This window comes from Prionailurus viverrinus, chromosome C2 (genome assembly GCF_022837055.1).
Source record: "Prionailurus viverrinus isolate Anna chromosome C2, UM_Priviv_1.0, whole genome shotgun sequence".
Lineage (NCBI taxonomy): Eukaryota > Metazoa > Chordata > Mammalia > Carnivora > Felidae > Prionailurus > Prionailurus viverrinus.
In genome coordinates, this window is record NC_062569.1 from 71,191,644 (window position 1) to 71,212,075 (window position 20,432).

The following is a 20,432-nucleotide window of genomic DNA, read 5'->3' on the forward strand; positions in this document are numbered from 1 at the left end:
GCCACCGCTCCACAGAGGTTTTTTGTTCACCTCATCTAAAAGAGTTGTGTGAGGCTTCCAGGAAAGATACCTCATGCCTTTGCTAAGTGATAGGGGCAGCACCCAGTGCTGTTTGCTGGTACTAGGATTGCTCTTCCAGTGAATGAATAGAAATGCCTATAAACATGAGGTAAGAGCAACAGATACTTACTCTTGGGAAAAACAATTGCACAAAATCTAGTCGGAGATTTGAAGAGCATACATACTCATTAACTGATAATTATCTGTCTGCTTGATCATTTATCTCTGTTCACCTGACAAGAGCAAAGCTGCATATGAATCTTAGAATCACCCTCACCTCCTCTTTTTCTCACACAGCCTACGTTCAGCTCTCAGCAAGTCCCGTCAGGCTCTACCTTCACAAGGTATTCAAGACCCCCACTGCTACCACACCACTCCACACATCCCTCCTCTCGGGTCTTGACTATTTCTACAACCTCAAAAACTGACTCCGTGCTTCAACCCTTGCCCTCTGCAGTCTGTTCTCAACACACCAGGCACAGCGATTCCAGGAAAATCTACGTTGATCATGCCCTTCCAATGCTCAAAGTCCTGCAATGACTCCCCATGTCACCTGAGCAAAAGCCAAGTGCTGGCCTAGCCTCCAGCCCCTTAGAGACCTAGCTGCCTGCCTCTTAACTCTCTAACTCACCTCCTGCCATCCCATTGCCGCCCAAATGCTCAGGCCACACTTGGCCTCCTTGCTGTTCTTCAAAAACAAGAGGCACATGATCACCTCAGCATCTTTACACTTGCTATTCTTCTGCCAGCAGGTGAGATCTCTTACCTCCATACCACTGGCTCAATCCCTTACTGCTTCACCAAAATATGAGTTTATCAGTGAGGCTTCCCTGACTGATGTATATAAATGATCAGGCCCTCCTTATCCTGTGTGACAGCCCCCCAGGCACTCGTCACCAATTGACATGATACATGTACTGGCTCATTTATTTTTCATCTCCTTATCCCCACTCGAATACATTCGGTTAAACCATATGGAATGGCCATTTGCATAGGTCAAAAATGGCCAAATATCTTCAATTTCATATGGTTTAATTTAGTAGCTTTATGAGGACCGGTTTTACTCCCTACTAAATTTTCCTATGTAGGTAACAATGCCTTGCATAGAATGGTGTTCAATAAATACACATTGAAAAAGTGATTTGTTTGAAGTGAGTTTTAAGGAACCAGAACATGCAGGAACAGTCAGGTGTCTTATCTAACTGGTAGCAACCACTCTCCACCTTAGCTCAGTTTGGTCCTCGCTCACCATCTCCTATGCCCATCAGGGATTTAGCCTCACCTGAACACCCCTGGGTGGTTTCTTCAGAACTCAAAGCCAGTGGCACCCATACAACTTGCCTCTATCACTTCAAAGACAGAGGTCAAATGACGTTTTTAGAAGGACAAGGTATCCATTACTTTTCGCTGCTGATTTCCATTACAACCCTTCCATATTCGCAAAGGGAGACCCGGTGCAGGCCAGGGCATCTTATAGTGTCAGGCAGGCCTCCAGAGCAACAAGCCCTGACTGCCCTGATGTGGGAATAGGGAAGAGAGAAAAGGCTGAAGGGCCCTTCTGTCTGCTCCCTCTGCTCAAGGCAGAGAGATTCCTGATATCCAGTCTTAACACTTGCTAAACACATTTTATTTCCTATTCATTATTCTCTGGCAAGTTACTCCTCTTTTACTGCTTTCTTACTAATCAATATGACCTTTATATATTTGCATGGTGATTATTTCTTGATAGCAGTATGTGCTTAATAATCTCAGGCCAGCTCGTTCCCCTTTTTTAATCTGAGTCCAGAATAATCAAATAGGCTTTACCCCTTTGTTCAGACACATGTCTTTTTAACAAAACAGGACACTCTTACACTCAGAACGTGATCTTTACAGGGGTACCTGGGTGGCTCAGTTGGTTAAGCATCCGACTTTTGATTTTGGCTCAGGTCATGATCTCACAGTTTGTGAGTTCGAGCCCTGCATGGGGCTCTGTGCTGGCAGAGCAAAGCCTGCTAGGATTCTCTCTCTCTCCCTCTGTCTGACCCTCTGCTCCTTGCAAGTGTGTGTTCTCTCTCCCTCAAAATAAATAAACTTAAGAAAAAATAACATGATTTTACTGGACTGTAGTGAGAATGCCCTCATCTAAGAAAAGACCACATATGCATGTCCATTGCCCCTTCCTCCTCACCCTCCTCATTAACCCATACTCCAGATCAATGTCCCCCTTTGTGGGGGGTGGGCGCATGGGTGGCTCAGTCAGTTAAATATCCAACTCAGTTTCTTCTCAGGTCATGATCTCACGGTTTTGTGGGTTCAAGCCCTGTGCCCAGCTCTGTGCTGGTAGCATGGAGCCTGCATGGGATCCTCTCTCTTCCTCCTGCTCCTCCCTGCCCCTCCCCACTCATGCTGTCTCTGTCTCTTTCAAAATTAGTAAATAAATTTTAAAAAAATGTTTTTAAATACTCAAAAAACAATGTCCCCTTTGGGACTCTAGAAATTTAGCAGGCACAGTCTCCTGAAAGTTTATGGTACCTCATCTTCCATTACTGAAATGATTGCCGACCTGCATGAAGTAAGGGGTTCCCCATTTGCCAGTTCTCATTTACAGTCAGAAAGCCATTACATTTTTCATTTCTGCCACAGAGCAAATATTCAGTATGCCCCTATTCAAACATATTAACTTAGGGGTTTTTTTTAGGACAGGGTTTTCTGCTTCAGCTACAATCCTAGCCCTCAGGGCTACTCCTTTCTTCAGACTGGATGTTGGAAAGATACAGAGTAAAAGAAATAAAGATGAGTAAGATAAGAAAGAGACCTACAGAGTACTTACTATGTCTGTCTTCCACCAAGCAATCTGCTAGCTATAACAGAATACCACAGACTGGATGGCTTATAAACAACAGAAATTTATTTCTCACAGTTCTGGAGCCTGGGAAGTCCAAGATCAAGGTGCCAGCAGGTTCAATGTCTGGTGAAGATTCACTTCCTTATTCACAAATGGGCAGTCTTTTCACTGTGTTCTCACATGGCAGAAGGTCGAGGAAGCTCCCTGGGGTCTCTTTTATACGGGCAGTGATCCCATTGACGAAGCCTCCACCCTATGAACTAATCATCTCTCAAAGGCCCCACCTCCTAATATCATCATCTTGGGGATTAGGAATTATAAACATTCAGTCCATTACAATAACCAAGGGCCCTGTTTCCTACTCACAGTCTTGAGGAATGCATTAGATCCAATGGGGTTGAGCAAGAGAACACCTGGGGTTCACTGGGTCCTCTGCTCTCATCCATATACCAAGAGAGGTAGGGGTACATGAGGCCAGACCTGTGCCACAGACACTGAGGAAAGCACACACTGAGAAGACCCAGTTCTGGACTGGAAAGGAGACACATGTAATAGGCTTGCCAAGAACTACTTCTAGAAGTACAAGAACTTCCTTTTGTCCATTCAAACTTAGAACAACTTTGTCATCCTTCTCTTCCCTATTGAAAATATATCCAAGAAGAGCAGACAGTAGGGACAATAGCTCAAAATGATCCCAACAGTTTAGATGTCGTACCTAGGGCAGTTCTGAAGGTCAAATGTGTGTTCCTTCTATCTAACACCTTAGTATTTTCCTTGTCTCTTTGACCTTAATTTTAAATAGAAACTTCTCTGTAAGATAGCAAAAGATTTTAACTTCCAGAGGCTAATAGGCCTCCCAGAATCATCCTCATACAAATGCAGGGACAGAACTGCTTTCTGAATATTCTGTAATATTTGCAGCCGGACTCCAGAAATGCATCAAAGTTCAGAGACACATACTGTTTCATCTTTGACTTTCTGGAGCAAGAATTCATACTTGATTCCCACAAGAATAAGTAGGCTATTAAAAATGGCCAGCAGTTCACCAATCAATATTTGTTGCCAAGTCACCACGTTCACTATTGTGCGTAAGTGTTTGATTTCTTTTAAGAATTCCCATATTTCTGATTATGGCCAAATAAAAGGAATTAATCCTTCACATGCAGTATGCTACCTGATCTAGTATGTTTCTAACAAATATTGGATAAATTAAATGCACCAATGAATGAGAAACTCACAGAAATTGTTTAAAAGATAAAAACAAGGAGAATACTTTTTTAAGAGAGGAAACTAAGGAAAAATGACCTAACATTTGTATTCTAGACAAAACAGACTCTTAACTCTTATTTTACTGGGATGTAAACTTCCTGTGTTTTTACACAAAAATATCAGATTCTTACAATAGGAATTCATTTTCTTGAGAGATAATCACTTACTATCATCAAACATGCAATTTATACCAAATGGTCACCCTGTTCAAGTACTTGGGGAACATTTTGAAGTGATGAATATGGTTCTTGTCAAACATTATTCCTTATGTAAATGTAAATTCATTTACAACTGACAAGGCAATAAAGAAAATCAGAAGCATTTTGCTTGAGTTTTGACACAGGAAGACATCAAGGGCGGCGCAGGGACTTTATCCTCTGGGGCTCCCAAGAAGAAGAACAAAAGCCAAACTTCAGCACATCATACACAGCAGGACCTTCCGAGTTCCTACACACATCCACCGCCTGCAGCCCTTTCCTGGGTGTTCACTTGACATTTCCTTTATCCTTCCTGACCATCCCTGCCCTCCCCCAAACTCCATCCCCCCTGCCCCTGCCCCAGAGCACCCCTCCCTTTACTATATTCCCCACTGTGGTAAATGATGCCACCATCCACACAGTCCTCAAGGAAAACCTGAAAATCCTTCTTAAATCTTCCTCCCATCACCTTTTCCCCCTTGAATCCAATCAGTCACTGAGTTCCAACCTCACACCTTCCAAACACTGCCTGGGTCTCTTCGTTCTTTACCATCTCCACTTCCTTTTGGGTCTTGCTTGGATTATTGCCCTCATCATCATGTAATTCCCTGCTTATCATTTCATCCCGCTCCAATTCATCCTCGATTCTAGCTTCAGAGTAGTGTTTCCAATATGTAAATAGGATCATGTGGCTTGCCCCCATGCTCAAAAATGTGTGATGGATATCAAAATAAAAAATGCACACTATGATTTCATCATATTAAATGCAAAATAGGACTCCATCATCTTCCAGATAAGGACTTCTGCATGGCCTCTGCAAGACAGATGTGGAATTTCAGGATCTGACTCTTGATTTAATTCCCTGTCTGTATTAGTCAGTCATAATGGCCAAAAGTGTTAATGTGATCTCAGGATACATACACAGAAGGAGGTAATAGTTTTGCCATTCTCAGCCTAATCAAATGATACTAGAAATAATATATTCAGAAAAATACAATTGTACAGTGTTTAAGAGTATAGATTTTGAGTGTAGGCAGCCAGGGTTCATTTTCTTGGTCCTCTCCTTATCAGCTCCGTGACTTTCGGCAGGCTATTTAAAGTCTCTCTGCTTCTGTTTCCTCATCAGTAAGATAGGAATAATAAGAATACCTATCTTATAAAGGTTCTGTGGCAACCAAATTAATTTTTTAAATATAGCACTATTAAATAATAAATTTTAGTATTGTTCTGCCCATGATACTTTGGGAAAGGCATCACCCAATGGAGTATGGCCTAAGGCGGGAAACAAGAAAAGAAATTGAAATCATGTAATGTGATAAACAGTTAGATAATGTTCAGTTTATAGTGAAGAAGTATTGGCAGGATATTACAGCTGACTGAAACAGCTGGAAAGCAATCCAGACACAGAACCAGGAGCAATATGGTACTCTAGGAAGGCAGATTACAGCTCAAATTATAGAAACATTTTCCAACAAATAGAACTGTCCAACAATGGGGGGAGGTTGTCTCCAGGGAAAGTAGATTCCTCACCAGTAGCGTTTTTTAATCAATAGCCAAATAACTCCTCCTTTAGAACATTCCAAAGAATTGAAGCATCAGATACAAGGGAAAAGAATGACCTCTAAGGATCTTATGAGTCTCAGATGACAAAGGGCTTAACATATCACTAAGCAGTAAATAGGTGTTTATAGTAATTGAATATTTTTGGTGAATTCCATATCACATAAATATTTATGTCACTAACACCAGCTTAGGTTGGTTTGTCATCTAGTTTCCCTCAATAAACCTGCTGTCCCTGTGCTGTGTAAACTCTAGGTCTGTAATACACCACAGCATCTGAAGCAATCTTCCTGGTCCCACAATTCATGAGGGACAAGTCTAGCCAAATGTCCTCAAGTGGCAGCTATCCTTGGCTACTGCAGCTACATTTCTTTTTGTTTCTTACAGAATTCTGTTCCTTGAAAGAAACAATGACTGTCTTTTCCCTCTACAATTTGTTTGCAGTGTTTATTTTCATTCACTGACATGTTTTGAAAGCAATATGGCAAACATGAGTTTGAGAAGAGCTTTATTTTGGTCTTAGGCATCAGTTTATATAAGGTGAGAATGCTCAGAAAAAAGAAATGGGTCATCTTTTGACCTTGACATAATTGAAGCTTTGAGATAAGTCCATTTGAAAGAGCTACCTGGTGGAGTTCCTTCCATGTGCCAATAATAAGTCTATTTTTAAAAACCAGGAAACAAGCTAAGGTATGCTTAATTGCCAACTGATAGCCACATAGTCAATAAGGGGGAAAGGAGAGAGTCACATGCCAATAAAGATGGAAAGCACTTGCCTCCAAGCCTGCCTCAGTTATGTCAGGACCCTCTCCTCACTTGTTCCAGGCTCGCTCCCTGCATCATAGAGCCAAACTTGTCTCAGATCTTGAGAGGATCAGAAGCCACTGTGTCATTCTCCATGATCCTGAACACCTTTCCCTCTTGGAAACACACTAAAGCCAGTCTTTGAATCTGAATATAATTCTTGACATTTGTATTTGTCCTTCAGTCTTGGACCTGCATTTGTCTGCTACCTCTGGACTAGCCAATTAGAATATTCCTCATTGTAGCCCTAGCACTCTTGACCCAAACTCCTGCCAACAGGTTGCTGGGCTCTACCTTACCACCATCAGCACAAGAGGGGTTTTCCACTGGGGTAACGAGACACACTGTACTGTGATCGGTTATGAAGGCCACCACATTAAACCTGGTGCATAACTGGGAGACTATGCTGCAGCCTGACCTTCAGAAATTGGTAATGCCCACGGAGTAGACTGCATGAGAATGTGTGTCATGAAGGGGAAAAAATTAAGAATCACTGCTTTAAAGAAGAGCTTCATCTTGGGGCGCCTGAGTGGCTCAGTCAGTTAAACATCTGGCTCTTGATTTCACCTCAGGTCATGATACCACAATTCATGGGTTCAAACCGCACATCAGGCTCTGTGCTGATGGCCTGGATCCTGCTTGGGATTCTCTCTCTCCCTCTCTCTCTACCCCTCCCCTGCTCATGTTCTCTCTCTCTCAAAATAAATAAACTTAAAAAAAATTTACAAAAAGAAGGGCTTCATCTTATAATGATATTTAAGGAGCAAAAGGAAAAGTGCAATGATGTATCCCACTGCACCAAGTATCAACTCCTCTGAGACCTGGTTTTCACAGATCTTCACACTCTAGCTACACAACATGGACCCTCAACTTCATGAAGTTCCAACCTCCCACCCAATCCCTACATACTATGCTCACATCAGAGAACATATTTGATTGCCCTTCCCAGAACGTCTGTCTAATATTCTTCCTCTTCTTTGCCTATCAACTTCCCCTTCATCTAGGAAGCCTTCCCTAAAGTTCATGTTTATATCACCCTCCTTAGAGTATTTAGAGCCTGTGAAATATTTCTTGGGTTTACTTACAGATAATGGAAAGCCATTGATGGATGTTAAACAAGGACATAACCTTACTAAAAGTATGCTTTAGAAAAAATAATTCTAGTGGAAATGGACTGCAATAAAGATTAAAAACAGAAGAGAACATGACTTTTTCCTTTCATAGTCTGTAAATCAGAATCTGAATAAAATTCAAATGTTGCAATGGGTAAATATGTTTTTAAGTCTCATTTAATCTACAGGCTCCTTCTCTATTTTATCTTAGCAATTATTTATTAAGCGCTCCAGGGTATCTGTTCTCAAAGTCTCAGTTTCATTGATTGCGTCCCCACTATATTTTATAACATGTTCTTCTGTCCTCTTTGTTTTCTATAAATTGTTCGTTGGCTCCAGAGAATTGATAAGATTCAAGTTTGGTTATTTTTGTTTTTGTTTTTCACAAGACTAATTCATAACTGATACTCTTTTTTGATGATAACAGTCACTGATGATCAAAGCCTAAGAACTTTAGCTTCTTAAGAGCTGAAAAATGATGATAGTTTAATCTTCCTTAATTAGGTGAAATATTTCTATAAAGACAAACTTTACTTTAGCTATTTGGTTTCCCAGTGCTTTAGTTAATATTGGAAATGTAGGATGAGTGATTCTTTCCCTATACTTACCAATTTTCAATGTAATAAGTTTGTTTCCTAGCATCTTCTAATGGTAACCAGTTGCCTTTTTAAAATAATACTGTGAAATCACAAATTAAACATATTTGTTATATTTCCATTCATTTTAGTTGTTATTCTGATTAATAGTCAGATTGTTCTATCTGCACTTTCAAGTCAGCCCCTAAATCCTTTTCAAATGATCCCGATAGTCTTTGATAGATGTCTTGCTACCTGGTATGATTCCTCTTGTATAGCTCCTGCCCTAGACCTGGCTTCAGCTAAGGAAACTTCATCCCTTTTAGGGACAATGCTGGCATTTTCACCAGCAATCTTGACCCACTCTGAACTCCTATTATATCCCTGCATCTCACCCCAACCCTATACCTCTAAGTGACTTGAGAATGAAATGAGGGTCTGGCTGGTCCTCATGAATAGGTTCTGGCTCAAAAACTGCTGAAGGTCAAGAATGTCTGTGACAAAAGTTACTAGGTGATAATGATAAAATAATGGCACTACATTTGAAGTGGCTATTGTGACATAACCACATCAAAATGTCCTGCTGTAAGACAGGTAACCAGTTAGCTATTCGAGGAAACCAGACAGACAGTATGATAGTGGAATCAGACTGACCTGGATTTGAATGCCAGATCTGTCATTTAAAAAGTTGTATGACCTTGGGCAAATTATTTAATCCCTGTAAGCCTCAGCTTCATCATCCATAAAATAGGGTAGTTGTCAATGTGATGCATATAAAATACCAGACTCATGACATGGCAAGTACTCAATAAATGAAAATGACGATTATTTTTTGTGTTTTATTTTTGTCACAAAAATTGATGTAGTGACAGAGGGTAGATTCGAAAATAGTCCAAAACACTAGCCACTGTCCACATGTGCCTACTGAGCACTTCAGATGTGGTTAGCCTGCATTGCTTTGTGTTACAAGTATAAAACAGGCACTCAATCTTAAAGCCTTCATTTTCTTTTTTAAAACAAAGTATAAATTTTTCTATTAATAATTTTTATTTTATTACATGTTGATAATATCTGGAGTATATTAGGTTAAATAAAATATATTCTTATAATTAATCTCTACTCTTTCTTTTTATTTTTTTATTGTGACTATTAGAAAACTTAAAATTACCTATATGGTTCATATTATACTTTCATTGAATAGTGGTCCTCTAGAGATAGTAAGAAATTATATAAAAGAATTTGGAGACTGAGTGGCTGAGGTGTGAGGGACAGGGAAATCACTTCTTTCGTTTATCCCTATGTGTTTAACATTTTCTAATATGAAGCAACTTTTAATATATGCTTTTTTAAATTTTTTTAATGTTTATTTATTTTTGAGGGCGAGATTGAGAACAGAGCATAAGCAGGGGAGGATCAGAGAGAGACGGAGACACAAAATCTGAAGCAGGCTCCAGGCTCCAAGCTGTCAGCACAGAGCCCAATGCAGGGCTCAAACTCACGAACTGTGAGATCATGACCTGAGCGGAAGCTGGACGCTCAACCGACTGAGCCACCCAGGTGCCCCAATAAATGCTTCTTAATGGCTTGATGTCCGTTTTTTCGAGACACCAACCATATACACTGGCTGTTTTCCCTGCTTGAAAAGAGGCAGTTTTTCTGGGTCTTGATAACAGATGTTGGACAAGGTAACGAAATCAGTTCCTTTCAGAGAGAGATTTACATTGATTAGTACCTATCATACTCCAGACACTTAACATGTCTTCTCACTTAATACCAAAACAATTGTTGGAGGTAGATATTACACCCCCCCTCATTTTTACAGGTAACGAAATTGAGATTCAGAGAGGTTAATTAACTCACCCCATATCACAGAGCAAGGAAGAAATGAAAGTGAGCGGTAAAAGTGATCCTATCTGCCTCCATGCTGTTTCTTTCCAATTTGGGTTGTTATTTAGGGGTACATGTGTAGGATTCCAATTTCTGACACTCGCTCATCTTCGGTGGTTTCTCTTAGTCTCCTGGGTTCTTAGTTCTTAATGTGGAAGCCAAAATCATATATGCTACAAAATGCAGGAGATGCAAGATATTTAGGCAATCTATTCCAAGGTGATTATATTATTTATGTTATAATTATCCTTAGCAATTGAATTATCACATCAGGCCTTTTTTAGACAATAATAAAAACATACTTTTTAAAAGGAACTATATATCTAACATATATTCTCAAGAGTATTTCACCACAAAATCCAAGCAGTTTGAATGGGGTTTTCTTCAACTTGTGGCCTTCAAAAAGGAATCACTATTTCTGCTGCTGGTTCTTTTTTTTTTTTTTCTTATATCTTTAAGTACAGTTCCTTCCACCAAATCAAAGTAGGATTTAGAATTTAAAAAATATTTTCCTTTGCCAACTTAGTGCCTTTGTATCATGAAAAACTACTTTTATAATTAGACCCATTTGCCTTTTACCTGAAGCCTTAAACAGCTTATCTAAGAAAACCTAAAATCTCCAGGACTAATTATTGGCATATGTCCTAGAATATTTCTTGTATCTCTTCTAGCTAGTATTCAATGATTTCTTAGAATTTTGTCTCAAATCCCTTTATCAGAATAATGGTATTAATTTGGCATATTAGGTATATTAGTATATACAGATAAACATTTATTTATATACACATAAATAAATAGCTACATATAAATAAGTAGCTGCCAATAATGTCAGGTTCATTGTTGTAATTAATCCTCACAAAAAAATTTTGAAGATTACATCATATTCCCACTTCACAGATAAGGAAACTGAGACTCAGAGAAGTTAATTAATTTGCATCCAATGTAATATTGATAGCAAAAGGGCAGAAATGGGACATGAACTCAAGTTTACTCTGCTTTCAGAGCTCATGGTTTCTTACCACTATTCCATTTAGCAATTAAAGACAAGGATAAATCAAAGGAATAATCCTGTTGGCAAAAAGAAAGAAATAATCCTGTTGGCAAAAAGAATGAGTGTAGGGCACTCAATTTGAGGCTGAGAATAGCAAGTTTAGAATGCTAGTTTCCTCCAGGAGTAGAATTTTACACATATTATCAGTAGTCCGTTCAGAGCACCTACTAGGAGAGACCATGGACTAAATAAAGTCCATTCAGTGATGACCACAGTTGGACCTATGAACTATATTCTCTTGCCCCCAAAATATCTCTCTCACCAATATGCTACAGCATCTAAAGTGTTGACGATCACAGCTCCCTCCTTGGGATAGAGTGGTGATTTAACAATAGAGTTATAAATGAGCTGTGTGGTGAGGCAGCATAGAGAGTGGGAGAAATTAGATAGAAGAGTCTGTTGGAATCCTGACACCAAGACAGGGTTTGTACCCAAGATGTCCCGCTCTACAGAAATGCCAAGGTCCACTGAAATCCTTTTCAAGAGTCATGGGGGGGGATTTCATTCTGCCTCCTTATTTGGTGCTTAATTTCTCCTCCCTCTACTTTACTAGATTTCCCATGAGCATTACTGAAGACTTCATTTTAAAAATTAACAGAATGTAATATAGGAAGAATTTATATCTAACCAAAGTGAAATTATAAAGCCAGGTTGTAGGAATAGACCTTGACTGCAATTTTCCAAAGCAGAACGAAATAAAATTTTTCAGATGAAAGGAAACTTAGACCCATCTCCTTCATTTCTCTCATGTTATATATGAGGAACAGGAGGCCAGGAGGCAAAAGCGGTCTCAAAACCTCAAAAGAGGTTGAGAGAGCATGGGTTTTGGAGTTGGACAGGGTTGGTTCGAAATTCTGAATCATCACTTTATAGATCAATAGTCGATAGCTGTGACTTGAGACAATTTACTTACTTTTCTGAATATTGGCTTCCTCTTCTGGTAAGCAGCGAGAGCTCCCAAACAGATTGCTGTATTTCATGAAACAATGCATATACATGCATTATTTGTATAGGTCTGGAGAAGAACTTCATACCTTTATGTTTATTATTGGCATTTCTAGCTCTTCTCTATTAAAAAAAAACTCTTATTATAGTTTAGCGTCCTTGATTTTCAACTGAAATAGAAGAATTAAACTATATTCACCAAGAAGAGATGGATGGTTTCAGCATAAATTTGTCATTTGTACCAATCTGAGGCACACGTGAGTTATGAGCAGGTTTTCTCACACCAGCTGTGTATGTGTGATGCCCAATAGAGTGAATGTTTAACAATTAAACTAGTTTTAAATATGTAGCATGGAAGGAATCAAACTGAACATCAGTTGTGATTATCTGCTTGAAAAGCTCATTAAGAAATGAATTATGGAATAGTGGACTAATTAAGCCCATGTAGAAATATGTGTTCCATTTCTGCATAAGACTCTTTTTTTTTAAATGACTCAAACAGAAGGACTTGATATATTCGTATGGCAATTTGGAAAAAAAGATTCTATTTCCTCCAAATGAAAAACACTAACATTTACTGAGTGCCTACTCAATGTCATACATTATTTCAAATTATCTGCATGGTGAATCTTTATGATATCTGTTATTACTCCGATTTTCTTGATGAGGAAAATGAGGCTCAGAGAAGTTTAACAATGTATTTAGGTTACATAATTACTGTGTTGTAGAGCTGGGATTTCAACCTGCAACTAATTTCAAGGCTTTTTCATCTAAGCCTGGAGACAGTTATTTCTGATAGCTGTTGTGACTGTAGATGTCATGTACAACTTGCTTCATTATATGCACATGCGTAACAATCTTATCTGAAAGAGCCCCATGCACCCCTGTGTGGCCGATCTGGCCCCTCCTCTAGACTGTAAGGTCCATAAAAGGGGGGCCACCCATTTTGTGTTCAGCAATATATCCCCAACACCCAGCTCAGTGCCTGCCACATGCTACGTCTTCAGTATTTAAGTGAAGAACTGAATTCACTAAAAGAATAGCATTGAGTTCCACATCCTTTCACAGATGGCAACATTGAAGATAAAAGGAGTGTTTTGCCTTCATTCATACAACTTCTTGGCCACAGAGTGAAGATTAGAAGCCCAGAGCCTCAGAAATGCTATGCTCAGTGAGCCAAGTCACCAGCAGGCTAACGGACAGGTACATTATTTAAGTCGGGCTGTGTCCTCCTGAAGCAGAAGTCAAACACATCCTGATTACATGAGCAGCAGTCCAGTCAGCATATGTGACAGGTCACAAGTGACTCCTGCACCCATCTCCAGCCACAGGAGTCTGAACATTGTCAACCCGGCTGCTGAAAAGCAGTCTGCAAAAAAAATTCACAGAACCCATTTTCTCTTATTTGATTCCTCTCAAAGAGGCCATTAGTGTTCAGCAATACCTTCTTTGCCTCTACAACTGAGCAGTGAACAGAGCCATTCACTCCATCTTTCAGGCATCAGACTGGGGAAGAAAGGTCTTTCACATCCCTGATAGGAGGTATGGTCACAAGGCTTTTCAGTGGTACTGACTAGTCCCCCAGATGATACTAACATTTAGGGGGCAGAGAGAGGAACAGGCACCCAACAACGAAACGGAAGGAACAGCTAGAGAGTGAGAAAGAAAAACAAGAGAGCCTTGTCCTGTAAGTCAAGGTTGTAAAGCATCTTAGAAGTAGGAAACGACCAATGATATTAATGTCAAATTCAGTAAGCTGAGCAAGTTAAATAAGATGTGAAGAGACAAGAAACTATCAGATATGCCCACTGGGAAGTCACAGCACCCTTAGAAAGAGCAGTTCTGGTAGAGTGCAAATGTCGATTTGTTATTCCGACTCCTCCATAGACTGCACACTCTCCTTAGGAGCAGATATGATGGCCTGGCACCCACAGCACCCAGTACGGTGCCTGGCACATACAGGCATTTAACAAATGTCGTCAAATGGATTCATTAAAACAAGACGTCATAGTTTATTTTAGAAAGAAACATCCCAAAGACATTTAAAGCGGCTCTTAAGATGTACCAGTGTTTTCTACATTAAATCACTAGGTCTAAAATTATCACCATACATTTGGCTTCTCCCTCCAAAGGCCCTGAAGCCAAAACAACTCGGTTCCTATGGAGAACATATAATTTGCCGTCTGCAAAGATAGTCTCTCTCAGATTAGAAGCATTCCTAAATTTCTGTGCTTAGAGTGACCTTTCAAGTGACTGCTGTGATGTCATTAGTGTTACAATTTTACACAAGATTAGGCATGTAATTATGTGTTAAATAGTTCTGCTGGCTCCTGCTTGCTGTTTAATAAAGCAGAGTGCGTTAAGAGTATCCCATATGCGTAGCTCAAGGCCACCGACACCAGAAAACGGCATCCGTCCGCTTGTTCTTCCCCTGCCTCATATGCTGCTCGTCCTTGCAGCTGTCACCCCGAGGCCTCGGCACTGGTTCCAGTGGAGAAGCCACTGCCCAGAACAGTACTCAGAAATGTTAGTCTCCCGCTGAAGCTTCTAGAGACAGGGTGACTCTCCATAAAGGATTCAACTTAAATGAAATCAGAACCTGAGAGTTTGCAGCCGTGTGTCTCACCTGGGCTGCACATCAGAATCACCTGAAGCAGCTTTTATACAACATTCCAGTGCAAGGTCCCCACCCCAACGATCCTCACTGGCCAGGCTGGAGACCCAGTGTTTGTTAGACATTTCCTCAGGTGGTTGTAGTGTGTGGCCAGGGTTCAGGGACACTGTCTTTTGCTCTCCCGGCTTAGGATAGGTACCAGAAATTAACAGGAATGAGGAAGTACTTCAGATTTCATGATCTCAGTATCTCAGAAAACTGTTTTTCCTCTATTGAGTGCCACTGACCCATCAGAAAAAAAAAAAAAATCAATAGTCTAAATGTGCAAGTACCAAGCAACTTAATTGGATTTTTTTTTTTACAAAAAGATAAAATCCAGTTCATTTGCTATAAAAATTAATAACAAGGGGAAAAAGAAAGAAACTGATGTTTAGTATGTGCCTCGATCTTACTTTAGGTCCTTAGGCATCTGTTACTCCACTAGTCTTCCAAGCAACCCAGAAAAACAAATGTCACCACTGCCATTTTTCCAGTTGAGGAAACTTAGACGCCGAGGTGTTAAACTGACTTGTCCAAGGTCACACGGTTGGTAGCTGGTGATGCCAGGAGGCAAACAGACAAATAGGCCCCATCTGGCTCTCCTTGGACCATGCTGCCTTTCTAAAGAAAACCTTATTGGATTAAAATTCAGCAAGCAACAGAAACTTTTGGCCAAGTCAGTGAAAGAGACAGAGGGAGCAGGACAATCAGGAGAAGGAGCAGGAGGAGGTGCGAGTGGGGGAAGGAATGATGACCTGTGCTGAGCTCGGGGTCGGTCAGGAAGGAGCTGCAGCTACACCCAGCAGCACTGAGCCACAGCACAGGAGGCCAGAGTCATACCAACAATTATGCTTTCAAATGGCTACTTGGACGGTCAGGCGGCAAACATAAGCTGCGTGTCATTGTGTGAACTGCATTGTGCCATAAACGTATGTAAGATGCAGCCCTGCCCTGGAAGGGCCTGTGGCCTAGCAGGGGTGGCAGATTTGCATACAAGCAGGAGAGCCATGCCTTGCTCTAACAGAAGTGGAGTACCAAGGATTGGGAGCAGAGCTGAGGGAGCTGCTACCGTGGGTCAGAGAAAGGCTTCCCAGAAGAGGTGACATCTGAGACAGCCCTGGAGACAAAGGAACTCCTTCACCAGGCAGGGAAGTGAGGCAGAGAGAAAGCTCGAACGGAGTCAAGGAGGTAGAAACCCACAAGGTGTGTGCGTGAGCAATGAAAGAGGCCCTTTGTAAGTTCCTGAGACAAGGAAATTGTCACATTCTCACAGACACCCTGTTTTCATTCAAGGCTGAGACTGGGTCTTTTAGGTTGCTGGGTTTTCGACCACATTCATCTGGAGTCACACGAGTCATGGCCCTGCCAGGCTCACTGCAAGTCCTAGGTCATTTCGTGATGGAACTGGATCCAGGCTTCCGCCCCCTGCCCACGGCCCGTGCCACCACTAACACACGTCTCTGCTCATGCTAAGATTCCAAATTGCAAAATTGTGTAAAGTCTTTTTTTCTGTCTCTGTATCACTGTTCTTATCACAATTCAAATGAGATGTTCCTTGTCTTAGAATGTGAGTGAAGTTGAGGTAATTATTTAAGAGTTCAGGAGGACTGCCTTTGAGCTCAGAGAGCCTCCAAATCAACTTCCATTAACATATCCTGGGAGTTTCTTTGAAGCCTGGAAATTTTTTCAACTTCCAAAGAACCTTTATACTGTTGTCCTGAAAGCAGCTACTCCTTTTCAGTTTAATTAACAGCAAACCTAACAGGCTTTAAATAACAGTTTGTCTTTATGAAAGGACATTGGGCTGGAGAAACCCAATTCCACTCAGTGACCTAACCTGAGGAGTCACTGAGTCCCTTCTAACAAGCTTTACATGGTTAATTAGAATGAATATATCTTTCGTCTCCCACTTTCCATATCTTAAAACGACAGAGCCAGGTACATGCTAGAATAATGACACACAGTCTGAAAGTATCCTAAGCATATTAAAATCACTGTAGCTCTTTGCACTTAGAATGATTTCAAAGCATCCATAATGTGTATGGTATGTCTATTAAATGCTGGTTAATAACCAGTAACAGGGCAGGAACTCACTAATTTATTGCTTTACCTTAACTCAAAGTGTGCCAGTTTTCTGTCTACTCCACCTCCCTAGTCCTTCCGGAGTGACTGAGCTGAGCAGAAGATTCCACTAGAGTCAGTGCTGAAGTAACTTCCTGGAAGTTTAAGCCAGTCCACATTCTTATGGAGTATTTCATTCAACTTAGATTCAAATCATTCTTATCTCCTGAAGGCTGACTGGCTTTGGTAATGGATTTAATCTCCATGCTATTTGATGTGTTTTACAGATCTTCAAAAAGGAACATAACTAACTTTCAGTATCTCAGATCCGAGTCATTTAAAGACCTAGCAGATTTGGGGGCACCTGGGTGGCTCAGTCAGTTAAGCTTCCGACTTTAGCTCAGGTCATGATCTCATGGTTCTTGAGTTCAAGCCCTGCATAGGGCTCTCTGCTCACAGCGCAAAGCCCACATTGGATCCTCTGTCTCCCTCTCTCTCTGCCTCTCCCCACCCCCACATGCGTTCTCTCTCTCTCTCTCTCTCAAAAATAAATAGGGGCAACTAGGTGGCTCAGTCAGTTAAGTGTCTGACTTCAACTCAGGTCATGATCTCACACTTCATGAGTTTGAGCTATGAGGGGCTCTGTGCTGATAGCTCAGAGTCTGGAGCCTGCTTCGGATTCTGTGTCTGCCCCTCTCCTGCTCACATTCTGTCTCACTCTGTCTCAACAATAAATAAACATTTAGAAAAACTTTATAAATAAATAAACATTTTTTTAAAAATAGCTATCAGATTCAACTTCTAAGCCTTTCTAAAACTGTTAAGGGCTTCCATTCAGGTGTATCCTTTCTTCATCTATACTGGTTACCAAACCCCTGCTATCTCCATGGTCCCTGTTCCTTCTTGGACACTGGCCCCAGAGTTGCAGAAGGATATCTATTCCCAGACCTAGACCCAGATAGGCAGTACACAATGACTTGAATATGCTTGGATTCCTTCTACCATTTACTGAATCACAAAATGTTGGACCTGAGAGCGATCATAAAGGTTCTCTATTTCAAACTTTCTATGTTACAGATTAAAAACAATCAAGCCCTGGGACACTTGGGTGGCTCAGTGTGTTAAGCATCCAACTTCAGCTCATGTCATGATCTCACGGTTCATGGGTTTGAGCCCTGCATCAGGCTCTGTGCTGGTGGCTTGGAGTCTGGAGCCTGCTTTGGATTCTGTGTCTCCCTCTCTCTCTGCCCCTTCCCTACTCAAGCTCTGTCTTTCTCTGTCTCTCAAAAATAAATAAACATTGGGAAAATAAAAAAAAACCCAAAAAACAACCAAGCCCTAGCAAAATTAAGTGACTTTCCTAAGGCCACACAGTTATATAGTGACAAAATTGGGCCTCTAACAAACCACTGACTCTAAGTACATGCTCTGAGCCCTTGCTGCTCAGTATTTTCTGAAGACATTCAACAACAGCATCACCTGAGACTGTGTTATTAATGCAAAAACTCAGGCCCTACCCCAGGCCCCACCAAATCAGAATCCACATTGTTGTAAAACCCCCAGGTAATTCACAAGCACATTACAGTTTGAGATTCACTGGGCTGAGATCATAATATGTCTTTCTTCAGAGAACATGAGAATTTGAGGCAAGCAGACATTGGTTTTGAAGCATGGCTTCACTTTTTCTAAATCTGAGCAAATATTTCAATCTCCTGGAAGTATCATTTGTAATCTGGAAATAATAGCACCATCCACCTTGCAGTTTTCATTATATAAGCACAAGGTGGATATATGAATATACATCTCAAGATACATGAATAAATAATATATGCAAAGTGCCTGGCATGTAGTAGCTAATATATCATATAATAGCTAATATTTCCAGTCTCATGCCTCCCATTAAAATAGTACTCAACCAAAAAAATGAAGTCATAAGTGATTGTACGTCATGAAGGAATCACTTTCCTTCCTTCCTTTGTTCTATTTGCTCAATATTATTTTAACTTTTATGTGATTATGATTTCTATATTTCATATTTCTAAATCCCTAGAAAATGACTATTATGCAGAAAACAAATAATAATAGCTAACTGCTTTCAGTGCTATGCTTAGAGATGAAAAAACTTACCCCTAAGCCAAATCCTAACCAAGAGAACACAACATTCGTCTAACATCCTGACTCTTGATCCTATAAACCTAGCCTCTAGGAACCAGAGAGTATCTGCTTCTGCTCCTGCTGCTGTGATTTTCTGAGAGACTCAAACACCACAGAATGCACCCACAGCTTTGGCAACAGCAGAGCATATTTAAAAGATGATGTTTTGGGGCCCCTTGTGACTCAGTCAGTTGAGCCTCCAACTTCAGCTCAGGTCATGATTTCACTGTCCGTGAGTTTGAGCCCTACGTGGGGCTGTCAGCTCAGAGCCTGGAGCCTGCTTCGGATTCTGTGTCTCCCTCTCTCTCTGCTCCTCCCCCACTCGTGTTTTGTCTGTCTCTCTGTCTCTCAAAAATAAACACTAAAAATTTTTTAAAATAAAAAATAAAAATAAAAGATGATGTTTTGTCATCCAATGTGCACATCTGTCAACATCAAGGAAAAGAGTTTAAATAGGAAAGGAGAAATAGAATTTTAGTATCCAAATCTGAACCAAAATAGAGTGTACCAAAGAGTGTGAAACCATACCAAAATTAGATTTGTGGAGAAGGAATATGATGTTAACATCAATTAACCAGGTTTCCCTACGGCAGTGGCTCGGCTGTGGCTCTCCACCCTAGCAGTGCATTAGAAACAAGGAAACTTTTTAAAAATTGAATGCATATTTCTGAGGAAGGGATCTGGTTTTTAAAAGATTCCCAATTGATTTTCATATGCAGCCAAAGTTGAGAACCACTGCCCTACAGCAACAGAAACCTGGCCTTATTTAAGAGAGTCGATCCACCGAAGCTATTGGTTGCTACTGATACAGAGTTCCCCACACTCAAGGTAATGGATTTAACTTCAGTGTGTTCCCCTTCTAGGTCTTTTCGCCATTCCTCCAGGACTTCCACTGTAAGGAAAACAGCCCCTGGACCAACATCCTCTAAGATGTTTATATGGACCAGTGGCCGGACCTCTTCATCTTATAGACACGATGAGAAAAGGTAAATTACTGGGGACTCCGGGGCTTTTCAGAATCATTTAACCCAACTACCCAGACAGAGCGCCAGTAGGAAAGCAAGAGGCAACTGAGCTTCATGTTTGGCAAGTGTTAATGAGGAACGGGCACTACATTGAGGGAGTAGGGTTTCTGACACTCTGGCCCACCGCCTTGAACTCTCGGTGCTCCCTCCCACTGCATGGCTTTGCAAAGGCTATTCCCTGTCATAGATGCCCTTCATCCATGAACACACAAACCTATTCATCACTTAGCTAGCTCCAGCTCTGCTTTCAGA

At 40.7% G+C, this 20,432-nt stretch overlaps 1 protein-coding gene across 1 annotated transcript in view; it reads left to right on the forward strand.

Moving 5' to 3' along the window:
• The window catches only part of KCNMB2 (potassium calcium-activated channel subfamily M regulatory beta subunit 2), a 236,793-nt gene that overhangs the window by 182,352 nt on the left and 34,009 nt on the right, over positions 1-20,432 (forward strand). The window contains exon 2 of the mRNA XM_047875687.1: positions 20,019-20,141. Coding sequence (XP_047731643.1) covers positions 20,086-20,141 — 56 coding nt within the window. The 5' untranslated portion in view covers positions 20,019-20,085. The remainder of the gene's footprint in view (positions 1-20,018; positions 20,142-20,432) is intronic.